Genomic DNA, 14,532 nt, shown 5'->3' with positions numbered 1-14,532 from the left:
AGGGAAACAGTAGGAGAAAAAATATTGATTTGAGCCCACACCTATCACAAGAATGTGCAGAGAGTTAGGCAACAGCTTGCTCTAGCATTAAAAGAATGAGAATTGAACTTAGTGGTCCAAAAGGACTTTTCACCATAGACACATAGAGGCTATCTTCCCTAGCTAATGAATCTAGAGTCGAAGGCTGATCATTTAGATCAGACAGGCGGAAAAATTTCTAGACCTAAAGGATAGTGAATCTTTGAAATCTTCTAATGGAGGTTTGTGAACGCTCCATTACAGATTTTATTTAAGGCTGAAATGAACATATCTCAGGGAAAGCAAGGAACATGGGAGTTCATGAGATATGGATTTGGGGCTGAAGAACAGCAATGATTGTACGAATAGTGGAACAGGCTTGAATTGCTGTATGATACACATCTCCCACTTAAGTTTGGTTTACTAATAAACTTGTGAAAACAAATAGATTGAAAGGAAATGCACATCTTCTAGAAAAACGTCAGAGTTATTTGATAGCACGAGTTTCAGAAGGGTAGGTGTGCCGTTATTTTCTTTTTATTCATGTGGGGTTTGTGTGTTTTGCAGGTTGGGTCAGTATTTATTGCTTATCAATAATTACCCTTCAAAGTGTTGATAGGCAGACCATTTGGTGGAGGTATGCTCACAATAATGTTGGGAAGGGAATTCACGATTTTGACTTTGCAACAGTGAAGGAACATGATATATTTCCAAGTGGGTTTGAGAAGAACCTGCAGGTGTGTTCTAAAAGAACTTGCACATGGTGGTGTTCCCTGTATGTCCAAGGGTTTGGAAGCTATCTACAGAGCCTTGGTAAGTTGCTGCAGTGTATCTTGTAGACGATACACATTGCTGCTACTAAGTGTCAGCAGCAGTGAGTGAACATTTGTGGATGTGGTGCTGACCAAACGGATTGTTTTGTCCTCCATACATAAACATTAGTAAACAGACCATACACTCTGTTTCTCTGCTGTATAATCTTGAAGTTCTGGGCAATCAATGGTGTAATCATTGATAAGAAACTAAACTGGACTAGCCATATGAATATTGTAGCTACAAATGCAAGTGAGAGGCTTGAAAATCTGCAGAGAGTAATTCATCAATTGACTCTTCCAAAGCCTATCCATTATCTACAAGGCACAAGTCAGGAGTGCAATGAAATATTCCCTACTTGCCTGGATGACTACAGCTCCAACAATGCTGGATACCAACCAGGAGAAATTGATTGCCATCGCATCCACACCCTCCTCCATTGACACTCAGTAGTAGCAGTGTGCCCTGTCTATAAGATGCATTGCAACTACTCTTCAAAGTTCTTTAGACTGCATCTTCTAACCCACAGCTACTACTAGTTAGGCTGCATTTGGAATATTGTGTGCAGTTCTGGTCACCATTGGAAGGATGTGCATGCTTTGGAGAGAGTGCAGAGAAGGTTTACTGGGATATTGCCTGGTCTGGAGGTTTTGAATATGAGGAGAGGTTGGGTAAACTCAAATTGTTTTCACTGGAAAAATGGAGGATTAAGGGGCACTGAGAGAGATCTACAAAGGTATGAGAGGCAGAGTTAGGGAGGGTAGTCAGAGGCTTTTTCCCAGGGTGAAACGGTCAACTACAGGAGGGCACAGGTTCAACATGAGAGAGGGAAAGTTTAAGGAAGTGGTTCAAGGAAAATATTTACACAGATGCTGGTGGGTGCCTGGAACACACAGCTAATGAAGATGGTGGAAGCAAGCACGTTAGCAACGTTTAAGGCATATTTTGATAAACACATGAACAGGAGAAGAACAGAAGGATAGAAACTATGTAGGGGAAATAAGTAGCAGCTCTAAATAAGGAATAGGAATCAACACAGGCTTGCTAGGCTGAAGGGCTTGTTCGTGTGCTGTTTTGTTCTTTGTTTCTTTTGTTCTCTGACTAAAATCTGTATCACAGTGTTGAATTTGTTTAGCAACACAGCACGGCCATCTGCAGTAAAGGATTACATTAATTTTCAGTACCCTCAGAAGTTTCTCATCTGTCTTAAAAGGAGACATCTTATCCTGAGATTATGCCCCCTGGTTCTAAGTCTCCTAGAAAGGAGAAAAGAGCTTCCCAGATTCTGTCAACACCCCCAATAATATTGTATATTTCAAGAATGTCACCTCTCATTCTCTGAAACTCCAATAAGTACAGGAATAAACTACTTAATTTCCTCTCATTAGAATATGCCACTACCCTAGTATATCTTTCCTTGGCTAAGCTAACCAAAACTGTTCACGGTATTCCAGATATGCTCAAATGAATGGTTTTAGCAAGACTTCCACATTTTTATACTCCATTCGTTTTGAAATAAAGTCCAACTGTCAATTTGCCTTCCCTATTACCTGAAGTTGTATTCTGTTCATTTCTTTCCAATCTATTTAAATAATATTCAGCTCCTTTATTCTCCCTGCCAATATGCATAACCTCACTTTCCCACATTGTATTCCATCTGCCAATGTTTTGCTCAATTAGCATGTTTACATTCACTGTATATTCTGTTATCCTCAATACTCGCCCTCCCACCTATTTTCTCCCCTGCAAACTTAGTGATTGTACATTCTCTTTCATCATCCATTATGTTGTAAATAGTTCTGACCACAGTTCTCTCTCCTACAGCACTCCATTATTTATAGGTTGTCATCCTAAAAATTCCAACTCCACCCATCTGTCTTTTATCAGTTAGCCAATCTTCCATCCATGCTAACATATTAACCCAACACCATAGGCTGCTAACTGAAGTAGTTTTATGCATAGTATCTTATTGAATGTCTTAACATCTAAATAGATTACATCCACTGGTTCCCTTTATCTACCTTGCTTGGTCCCTACTCAAATTCTAGTAAATTTGTCAGGCGTGATGTTCTCTTCAAACAAAGCCACGCCAACTCTGCTTAATTAAATTGCACATTTCTAAATGGTATGTTATTGCATCCTTTATAATAGATTAACATTTTCCCAATGACAGATATTAACCTAGGTACTTGTGTTTTTGGTCTCCCTTTGTTTCTGAATAAGACTGTTAACATTGACAGTTTTAAAAACCTTTGGGACTTTTCCAGTGTTATTGTTAGGTTACTAGCAGACTCAATATGACCTAATGACTGACCTAATTCTGCTTCTCTATATTATGGTCAGTGTATCCACTAATTCCATAGTTACTTCCTTTAAAATCATAGGATGCTACCCATCAAGTCCTAGGAACCTATCGTCCTTTTGCCTTATTAACAATTTTCATACTCGGAAACGAGATAAAAAGTATTAATTTCCTCTTCTCCTTTTGCTCCTTGATAATTTAGTATTCTTGGAATGCTACAAGTGTCTTCTATTATGAACATAGAACAGAGAACAGTACAGCACAGAACAGGCCCTTCAGCCCACGATGTTGTGGCGAGTATTGATCCTCATGAATGCACCCTCACATTTCTGTGACCATATGCATGTCCAGCAGTCTCTTAAATGTCCCCAATGTCTTTGCTTCCACAACTGCTGCTGGCAACGCATTCCATGGTCTCACAACTCTCTGTGTAAAGAACCCACCTGTGCCATCCTCTCTATACTTTCCTCCAACCAGCTAAAAACTATGACTCCTCGTTTTAGCCATTTCTGCCCTGGGAAATAGTCTCTGGCTATCGACTCTATCTATGCCTCTCATGATCTTGTATCAAGAAAATAATATATTCAACACATCTGATATTTCCTGGTTCCTCATAATTATTTCTCTAGCTTGTACAGGGGCTGTATTCAGCTTGCTTCCTTTTAATATGTTTAAAGGAAACTCTTACTTGCCATTTTGCAGATTGGTTAGATCAGTTGGCTGGATAGTTGGCTTGCAACAAAGAATGATGCCAACAGTATGGGTTCAATTCCTACACTGGCCAAGGTTATTCCTTCTCAATCTCTCCCCTTTCTTGAGATGTGGTGACTTTCAAGTTAAACCACTGTCATTATCTCTCTAACGACAGAGCAGCCCTTTGTTCTAAAAGACTGTAGTGAGTTTAGCTTTTTATATCTTGTTTGTTTATCCTGAATTTATTTTTTCTCCTTTTTGTTGGTCATCTTTTGTTTGCTTTTAATTCTCTCAATCCTCTGACTTACCACAAATCTTTGCCACTTTGGATTTTTCTTTCAATTTAATATCATTAATTTCTTTGGAAGACTAAAGGTTAGTTTATCCCATTTTATTATCTTACAATTTATTCTTCAGTCTACAATATAACTACTCTTAGGGAGTTTATAAACTATTCTCCTCCATTGTCTTTCACCCCTTGTTCACCACATGGATTCTACTTCTTCCCTTCACAAAATGAATTCTATTTCTTCTAATCTAAGATCATTTCTTACTATCAATCTTATTCCCTCTTGTAATATGATAGCTGCCTTCCCAGCCTTCCTGCTGAATATCTTGTTCCAAGCTTTGATCCCCTTGTAACCATGTTGCTGCAAATGGCTATAAGATCACTCCCATGAACCTCTATTTGTGCAGTTAATTTATTTTGTTCCTAACACTCTGGGTATTTAAGTAGAGGGACTTTAATTTTGCCCTTACCATTTTTTCTCTTTTACCATAATTGCTGCTTTATCTTTTAAAATATTTCTTCCTGTCCACTCTGGGTACCATTACCTAAATGGCTGCCCTGCAATGCTGCCATATCCCTTGCTTTGTAAGCCTAAATATTCCCCTCTACAAAGCACTCCACTATATCTACACCACTATATGGACTTCAGTAAGGCATTCGATAAGGTTAGATCACATGGAATACAGGGAGAACTAGCCATTTGGATACAGAACTGGCTCAAAGGTAGAATACAGAGGGTGGAGGTGGATGGTTGTTCTTCAGACTGGAGGCCTGTGACCAGTGGAGTTTCACAAGGATTGGTGCTGGGTCCTCTACTTTTTGTCGTCTACATAAATGATTTGGATGCGAGCATAAGAGGCAGTTAGTAAGTTTGCAGATGACACCAAAATAATGGAGGTGTAGTAAACAGCGAAGAGGGTTACCTTAGATTACAATAGGATCTGGACCAGATGGGCTGAGAAGTGGCAGATGGAGTTTAATTCAGATAAATGCAAAGTGCTGCATTTTGGGAAAGCAAATCTTAGTTGGACTTATACACTTAATGGTAAGGTCCTAGGGAGTGTTGCTGAACAAAGAGACCTTGGAGTGCAGGGTTCATAGCTCCTTGAAAGTAGAGTCGCGGGTAGATAGGATAGTGAAGAAGGCATTTGGTATGAGTACAGGAGTTGGGAGGTCATATCGCGGCTGTACAGGACATTGGTTATGCCACTGTTGGAATAGTGCATGCAGTTCTGGTCTCCTTCCTATCGGAAAGGTGTTGTGAAACTTGAAAGGGTTCAGAAAAGATTTACAAGGATGTTGCCAGGGTTGGAGGATTTGAGCTACAGGGAGATACTAAACAGGTTGGGGTTGTTTTCTCTGGAGCGTCGGAGGCTGAGGGGTGACCTTATAGAGGTTTACAAAATTATGAGGGGCATGGATAGGATAAATAGACAAAGTTTTTAACTGGGGTGGGGGAATCCAGAACTAGAGGGCATAGGTTTAGGGTGAGAAGGGAAAGATATAAAAGAAACCTAAGGAGCAACTTTTTCACGCAGAGGGTGGTATGTGTATGGAGTGAGCTGCCAGAGGATATGGTGGAGGCTGGTACAACTGCAACATTTAAGAAGCATTTGGATGGGTAAATGTATAGGAAGGGTTTGGAGGGATATGGGCCAGGTGCTGGCAAATGGGACTAGATTAGTTTGGGATATCTGGTCGGCATGGACAGGTTGGACCAAAGGGTCTGTTTCCATGCTGTACATCTCTATGACCCTATGACTTAGTTTAAAACCCTCTGTACAGTCTTAGGTTATTCAATTCACCAGGTCCATGGTCCCATCACAGTTCAAATGAAGCCCAACACACCAGAACAGCATCCTTCTATCCTCTTACTGGTGCCAGTTCCCCAAGAAATGAAACAAGTACTCCCACTCAAGTCTTTGAACTATACATTTAACTCCCACTTTATTTAGCCAATGCCAATTTGCCCATGGTCCAGAAACTAAATCTGACATCATCTTGGAGTTTCTGCTTTAGAATTTAGTGCCTAACTGTCCAATATTTTTGCAGCAGAACCCCTTTGTTGTTCAACTGAAGCCATTGGTACCTAGCAATGTGGATGACAAAACTGCACCCTTCCATTTCCATCCGAAACTCCTCTCTCGACCCAAGGAGATACCCTTCAATTAAGCAACAGGCAGACAAAATTGCTGCATACAACAGTATTATCCCCTATCACTATGTTACTGTTTCCTCCCCTACTTGAATGGCTTCCTGTACTACAGTGCTCCTGTAAGTTCAGTCATTCTCCTTGCAGTTCCTGCACTCATCCATATACTTTACATCACCCTCATAATATTTGATTACTGCAAGGGTTAAGACAGCTTGAACTCTGCTCCTGGGGTCCCATATTCCCTCACCTGCAGTCACACCCTCTTGTTCCTCATCACAGACCAAATCTTCTGGATGTGATCAACTCCTGGAGAAAAGTGTCCAGGTAACTTCCCTCTCCATGATGTGTCACAATATCTGCAACTTAGATCCCAGCTCCTGAATTCAGATCTGAAGTTCCTTGAGCTGCACTTACTACAAATGTGTTTATTCTGGATCCTTCCCTTGGTGTCCAGCAGTTCCCACATGCTGCAACAATAGCACATCACCATTATGTTTTATTTAGTTAATTACTCTCATTTCCATGTTCTTCACACTTTAAATCAATCATATTTAAACTATGAAGAAAGGGAGGAGAAAAGACTAGTCATTGAAACACAAATTAAAGATATTACTTTTAAACAAAACTCATCAAGCCTGCTCACCAATCAGCTGCTTTCCCTGAAATCTCACCATATGGTAGTTCATGACATCCCTCCACTGTGTTTTACTGCAGATAGACCTCTCAATCATACCTTTTGTCCCCATCTGCTCAGCTCTCATTCAAAATGTACTACCTTGACCCTTATGAGTATGATCAACTTTAATCACTTACCAGATACTTAGCAATTAACTAGCTTCTTCTGTAGTGTAGTAGAAGTCAATTCCTGAAGGCTGAAAAGGCTAGGCAAAAAGCAACTAAATATTTCTTTCACTTCCTCCCTTTCAATCTCTGAAGTGTACAAATCTGATATTCCTTTGTAGATATTTTTGATCACCATGTTAAGATGTGTATGACAGACCTTTGTAGCAGGTGGAATTTGAGCCCAGAGGTTGGGACAAACAAGACAGTATTTTCAGTCAAACTAAGTTCTTATATATGCTTCTAACCCCAAAGACCACAGTCACTTGATTTTCAAGTATTTTCAAAATACTTAAAGGAATAGGCAGGGTATGTGCAGGTAAAACACTGGGAGCTCTAGAACTGGGGGAACACAGTTTTAAAATAAGGATGCTATTTAAGATTGCAGGAAGAATTTGTTTTTACTTGAAGGGTGATGAATCTGTGAAATTTAAAATCCCTGAGGGTTGTGGAAGCTAAGTCTTTGAGTATATTTAAAAGTAGAAGTTGATAGATATTTGATATTTGATAATGACAAATGGTACAGGTAAAAGGCATTGAAGTATTAGATTGGCCATTATTACATTAAATGGTGGCACATGGTCAACAGGCTAAATGGCTTATTCCTGTTCCTATCTCTGCTTCAGTTGGTTCTTAATCGAGCAACTTTTTTGTTGGAAACCTTGGAAAAGGAACCAATCTTAAGGCTGACAACTACAGAAGTAAACTGTAGCTTTCAGCTTAATGTAAACTATGAACTAAATTTAGCTAAATTTAACTAAAATTAAATTTAAAAGTAGCATCTCAAACAACAAATGCACACACAGTCCTAGAACTTCAAGATCTTGACCATTATTGGCACTGGAAAGTCTTCAAATTAAAACCAAGAAAGGAGCTATTCTGCGTAAGGAATTCAGGATTTTTTGAAATGTACAACAGGAATACAGTGATAAATGGTGAGATTAATTATTATCTCTTGCATGAGCACTATTCCCTGTCATTTAAATTGCTTAAGGTCTGGTTGAAGATTTGTAGCTTGGGTGTCCGTTGTTGTGGTTCTGTTCGCCGAGCTGGAAGTTTTTGCTGCAAACGTTTCGTTCCCTGGCTAGGGAACATCATCAGTGCTATTGGAGCCTCAATAGCACTGATGATGTTCCCTAGCCAGGGAACGAAACGTTTGCAGCAAAACCTTCCAGCTCGGCAAACAGAACCACAATAAATTGCTTAAGGTTAATGATAAATCTTTCAGAGAAAAATATGAATTCAGTCAATGTACCTGGTGATCTTTATTGAAAGTTTGAGGAATGTTGGGTTCTAATTGCTGTCAAATAGAAAATAATACAGAACAATGTGCCACAAAATAGTGTGTACTGGTATATATTCATTACTACAATTGGATTTAGATTGAATAGAGTGACCAGTTAAACAGTATTAATGTTTTTATTTAAATTGAAGTATACAATCAAGGACATTGACTTAACATTTTTTTGAAATAAAATATATTATTCTATTTTTACTAACAATTAGCTTTTTATTATTCCACAGCATCCAGCAGAAGAAGCTTAGATAACATTAGCAATTCAAAACCACTAACAGATACAGAACTGGCAAAGAAAAGGAATGGAAAGAAACCAAAAGGAAATTTAAAGGTAAGGAAATACCTGTTAGTGTTTGTATTGGTTGAGTCAATACAAATGTTATGGTAATGTTAATACACACAAGAGCATTCAGGTGATGTGATAAAATGAACCGTATCACACAGAAATGTTACAAATTCAAATACTTGAACACAAGGGCTGTATGGTGGCTTAGTGATTAGCACTGCTGCCTCAAGGCACTAGTGACTGCTGTTCGATTCCAGCCTTGGGTAACTAACTGTGGAATTTGCACATTCTCTTCATGTCTGCGTCAGTTTTTGGAGGCACTCCAGTTTCTACTGTCCAAAGATGTGTAGATTAAATGGATGGGCTATGGAAAAAAGAATAAAAGCATAGACTACTTTCTAAATGGTGAGAAAATTCGTAAAGCCAAATTACAAAGGGATCTGGGAGTGCTAGTTGAGGATTCTCTAAAGGTAAACATACAGGTTGAGTCCGTGATTAAGAAACCGAATGCAATGTTGTCATTTATCTCAAGAGGGTTGGATTATAAAAGCACCATTGTGCTACTGAGACTTTATAAAGCTCTGGTTAGGCCCCATTTGGAGTACTGTGTCCAGTTTTGGTCCCCACACCTCAGGAAGGACTGGCACTGGAACCGTGTCCAGCGGAGATGCACACGGATGATCCCTGGAATAGTTGGTCTAACATACGAGGAATGGCTGAGGATCCTGGGATTGTATTCATTGGAGTTTAGAAGATTAAGGGGAGACTTAATAGAAACTTACAAGATAAGACATGACTTGGAAAGGGTGGACACTAGGAAATTGTTTCCGTCAGGCGAGGAGACAAGGACCCGTGGACACAGCCTTAGAATTAGAGGGGGTCAGTTCAGAACAGAAATGCAGAGACATTTCTTCAGCCAGAGAGTGGTGGGCCTGTGGAATTCATTGCCGCAGAGTGCAGTGGAGGCCGGGACGCTAAATGTCTTCAAGGCAGAGATTGATAGATTCTTGATGTCATGAGGAATTAAGGGCTACGGGGAGAATACGGGTAAGTGGAGTTGAAATGCCCATCAGCCATGATTGAATGGCGGAGTGGACTCGCTGGGCCGAATGGCCTTACTTCCACTCCTATGTCTTATGGTCTTATGCTAAATTGCCCTGTACTGTCCAGGGATGTGCAGGTTAGCTAATTTAACCATGGTAAATTTAGGGTTACAGGGATAGTGCAAGATGCCCAGTCTGGGTGTGACACTGTTCGGAAGAATGGTGGAGACTCAGACCAAATGGCCTTTTTCTGTACTGTAGGAATTTTATGATTCTATAAGAACATTTTCACTTTTCAGAGGAAACAGCATTCTGATACTGACTAGAGCCATTGGTTTACAAATAAGTATAATAATAGGATGACCTCTTACCAACATACTGAAATATTGCTGTGCCAATGGTTTTATGTCACTACCTAAATCATTTTTGAGCCACCTGGGAACAAAGCTGAAGAAAGTTAATAGAGAATAATATAGGCATATTATTCAACAAGCAGCAAGCCATTCAGGTCTCTGGGAAAAAGACTCTTATTCTTGCCTAACATTTGGATGATGAGGGCAATTTTGGTAGCTGGAGTGTTCATTCATGTGTTCAAATTCCTTTCACTTTGTTTTTAATTGAATTTACTTCAGTGCCATGATCCTAATTAGATTTTGGATTGTGGAGGTAACTGGGAATAGTTTACTGAACTCTGTACAGTAAAATAATCAACATTCAGAACAATTGAAAAATGATAGTCTCCCAACAAAAGAAAGTGTTGGTAGTTCTGACGTTAGCTCAAGATTGTTATGAAACAACATTGACATGTAGAAAAATGCAATCAGACCTAAGGTTTTGTCTCTGACCTTGTAGGTAAACATTAAAAACTATTTCCAGCAAAAAGCAGAAACGTTAAGAGTTTAATTTAGTTAGTTTTTGTGATAATTGATTTATTGTATTCAGTCAGACCTACAGTGACCTTTGTTAAAAAAACCATCCATAATTATATAAATTCTCACTCCCAATTCTGTCCCTTTTAGATTGAAGTGATGCATGAAGCCAGTCAGGGGGGATCCAGTCATGTCCAAGTAACAACTGAAAGTGAAGAAAACCTGTCAACAAGGAGGAGGTAAGATAACTAATCACATGTTTTTAGATCTGTGTAGAGGATCACTATCAATGTGCTCTACACAAAATTATATTTTGTATTCTCAAAGACCTCTGTCTTAATATTGTGCATTGTCATTTAACGGAGAACTTAATCTTTTGTAAATATTAAGTTTTAAAACAAATAACATCTGAATTACCTTGTCTTTGAACTTGCTACGTCAGAGAATGCTAAAATATCATTACTATTCTTAATGAGTTTATATCACAGAATAATTGTGATATAGTTCTAATAGGTATGGTGCTAGTTATTAATGCTTTAAACAGAAATGCTAAATAGATAAATCAGTATATCCCTGTATAATGAAATTGAAAAGACACTCCTTATTGACACAGTTACAAGTAACTTACAAGTTTGAAAGTTACAACCATCATCTCACAAATCAGGAATTATGGAAAGCTTTTTAAAACTGTTTGCAGGTAAGCACAAGATGCAGTGGGGCGATAACTAAATCCAATTTCTCAAATTTATTCTCCAGATTAAATGTTCTGTCAATAGTAACTCAGGGATAGAACAGGTTTTAATTCCAAGGTAAAGAACTCTCTGAAACCAGGAAATCTCAGCTGGCCAGACAACAGGAATAAGAACTCTGAAATTATGAGGGATAAGGATTAGTAGAATGGGAAACAGGAGAAGAAAGGTCAGGAAAGAATGGGTCACTGGGGAAATGGGGATTTAGTGTAGGCAGGTGAGAAAATGATTTCCAGGTGATCTTCTGGTTCTTCATCACAACTGATCCAAAAATCAGATTCTCAATTACTGTTCAAGTTTATGGCCTTGAGAAGTAAAGGTTTCCTTACCTACCACTCAGCATGTCAAATGCTAGGATCTGCACAAAACAGAAAGGATTATGGGGGTGAAGAGGTGGATTAACTAGGATCTCCTGGCCACACTGTCGTTACAGTACACAAAATGCACAAGTAGGAAGTTCCAGCAATCAAAATATTCATCCTCCTGTGAAAATAACCACAGAATGACAATGAACTGGAAAACCCAGTTAACAAATGAATTGAAATCTAGCTTACGTGTAGAACTTCAACTCTAGGTGACGGGTGAAAAATAATGGAATGCTATACGAGACAACAAATCCCACATGATTGCACAACTGCCATTTTGAAAATGATTCCTGGAAGTCTATCAATGAAGGCAGAGTGGTGGACATTGTCCGTATAGATTTCAGCAAGGCTTTTGGCAAGGTTCCACATGGTAGACTAGTTAGCAAGGTTAGATGACATGGAATACAAGGAGAAATAGCCATTTGGATACAAAATTGGCTCAAAAAAGGAGACAGAGGGTGGTGGTGGAAGGTTACTTTTTGGACTGGAGGCCTGTGACCAGCAGTGTGCCGCAAGGATTGGTGCTGGGACCTTTGATTTTTTGTAATTTAAGTAAATGATTTGGATGAGAATATAGGTGGTATGGTTAGTAAGTTTGCAGCTGACACCAAAATTGGCAATGCAGTGGACAGCGAAGGTGGTTACTTCAGAGTATAACGGAACCTAGATCGAATGGGTTGAGGAGTGGCAGATGGGGTTTAATTTAGACAAACATGTGGTGTTGCATATCAGGGCAAGATTTATACACTTAAAGGTAAGGTCTGAGGGAGTTGCCAAACAAGGACAACTTGAGGTGAAGGTTCACAGTCTTTGAAGGCGGAGTCACCGGTAGACAGGGTAGTGAAGGCAGCATTTGATACATTTGCCTTTATTGTTCAGTGCATCTAGAATAGGAGATGGGAAACTGTTTCAACTGTACAAGGCATTGATTAAACCACTTTTGGAGTAGGTGTTCAATTCTGGTCCATAAGACCATAAGACATAGGAGTGGAAGTAAGGCCATTCGGCCCATCGGGTCCACTCCGCCATTTAATCATGGCTGATGGGCATTTCAACTCCACTTACGCGCATTCTCCCTGTAGCCCTTAATTCCTTGTGACATCAAGAATTTATCAATCTCTGCCTTGAAGACATTTAGTGTCCCGGCCTCCACTGCACTCCGTGGCAATGAATTCCACAGGCCCACCACTCTCTGGCTGAAGAAATGTCTCCGCATTTCTATTCTGAATTTACCCCCTATAATTCTAAGGCTGTGTCCACGGGTCCTTGTCTCCTCGCCTAACGGAAACAATTTCCTAGCGTCCACCCTTTCCAAGTCATGTCTTATCTTGTAAGTTTCTATTAAGTCTCCCCTTAATCTTCTAAACTCCATTGAATACAATCCCAGGATCCCCAGCCATTCCTCTTATGTTAGACCTACCATTCTAGGGATCATCCGTGTGAATCTCCACTGGACATGTTCCAGTGCCAGTATGTCCTTCCTGAGGTGTGGGGACCAAATCTGGACACAATACTCCAAATGGGGCCTAACCAGAGCTTTATAAAGTCTCAGTAGCACAACGGTGCTTTTATATTCCAACCCTCTTGAGATAAATGACAACATTGCATTCGCTTTCTTAATCACGGATTCAACCTGTATGTTTACCTTTAGAGAATCCTCGACTAGCACTCCCAGATCCCTTTGTACTTTGGCTTTACAAATTTTCTCACAGTTTAGAAAATGTTTGTATTCTTTTTTCCAAAGTGCAAGACCTCGCATTTGCTCACATTGAATTCCATCAGCCATTTGCTGGACCACTCTCCCAAACTGTCTAGATCCTTCTGCTGCCTCCCCACGTCCTCAGTACTACCTGCCTGTCCACCTAACTTTGTATCATCGGCAACCATCGCTAGAATGCTTCCAGTCCCTTCATCCAGATCATTAATATATAACGTGAACAGCTGCGGCCCCAACACTGAACCCTGCGGGACACCGCTTGTCACCGGCTGCCATTCCAAAAAAGAACCTTCCATCCCAACTTTCTGCCTTCTGTCAGACAGCCAATCCTCAATCCATCCCAGTAGCTCACCTCAAACACCATGGGCCCTCACCTTGCTCAGCAGCTTCCCGTGTGGCACCTTATCAAAGGCCTTTTGGAAGTCTAGATAGACCACATCCACTGGGTTTCCCTGGTCTATCCTACTTGTCACCTCTTCAAAGAATTCCAACAGGTTTGTCAGGCATGACCTCCCCTTACTAAATCCATGTTGACTGTTCTAATCCGACTTTACTCTTCCAAGAATTTAGAAACCTCATCCTTAATGATGGATTCTAGAATTTTACCAACAACCAAGGTTAGGCTAACTGGCCTATAATTTTCCATCTTTTGTTTTGATCCTTTCTTGAACAAGGGGGTTACAACAGCGATCTTCCAATCATCCGGGACTTTCCCTGACTCCAGTGACTTTTGAAAGATCTCAACCAACGCCTCCGTCAGAACTCTAGGATGTATCCCATCAGGGCCAGGAGATTTGTCAATTTAAGACCTTTTAGCTTTTCTCGCACTTTCTCTTTTGTAATGGCAACCATACTCAAACTCAGCCCCCTGACTGCCTTTAATTGTTGGGATATTACTCATGTCTTCCATTGTGAAGACTGACGCAAAGTACTTGTTACATTCTCCTGCTATTTCCTTATCTCCCATCACTAGGGCTTCTAGCATCAGTTCGAAGTGGCCCAATGTCTACTTTTGCCTGCCGTTTGTTTCTTATTTATTGAAAGAACCTTTTACTATCATTTCTAATATTACTGGCTAGCCTACCTTCATATTTGA

General features: G+C 39.9%; 1 protein-coding gene across 2 annotated transcripts in view; it reads left to right on the top strand.

Annotated features, from left to right (window-relative positions):
- The window catches only part of mcf2l2 (MCF.2 cell line derived transforming sequence-like 2), a 237,069-nt gene that overhangs the window by 55,997 nt on the left and 166,540 nt on the right, over positions 1-14,532 (top strand). For both annotated transcript variants that reach the window (XM_060834750.1, XM_060834749.1), the window contains exons 11-12: positions 8,635-8,738; positions 10,756-10,844. In XM_060834750.1, the coding sequence (XP_060690733.1) occupies positions 8,635-8,738; positions 10,756-10,844 (193 nt within the window). The remainder of the gene's footprint in view (positions 1-8,634; positions 8,739-10,755; positions 10,845-14,532) is intronic.

This window comes from Hemiscyllium ocellatum, chromosome 13 (genome assembly GCF_020745735.1).
Source record: "Hemiscyllium ocellatum isolate sHemOce1 chromosome 13, sHemOce1.pat.X.cur, whole genome shotgun sequence".
Classification (NCBI taxonomy): domain Eukaryota; kingdom Metazoa; phylum Chordata; class Chondrichthyes; order Orectolobiformes; family Hemiscylliidae; genus Hemiscyllium; species Hemiscyllium ocellatum.
The sequence above is the reverse complement of the archived record's forward strand: the minus strand, read 5'-3'. Positions and strand labels throughout refer to the sequence as shown.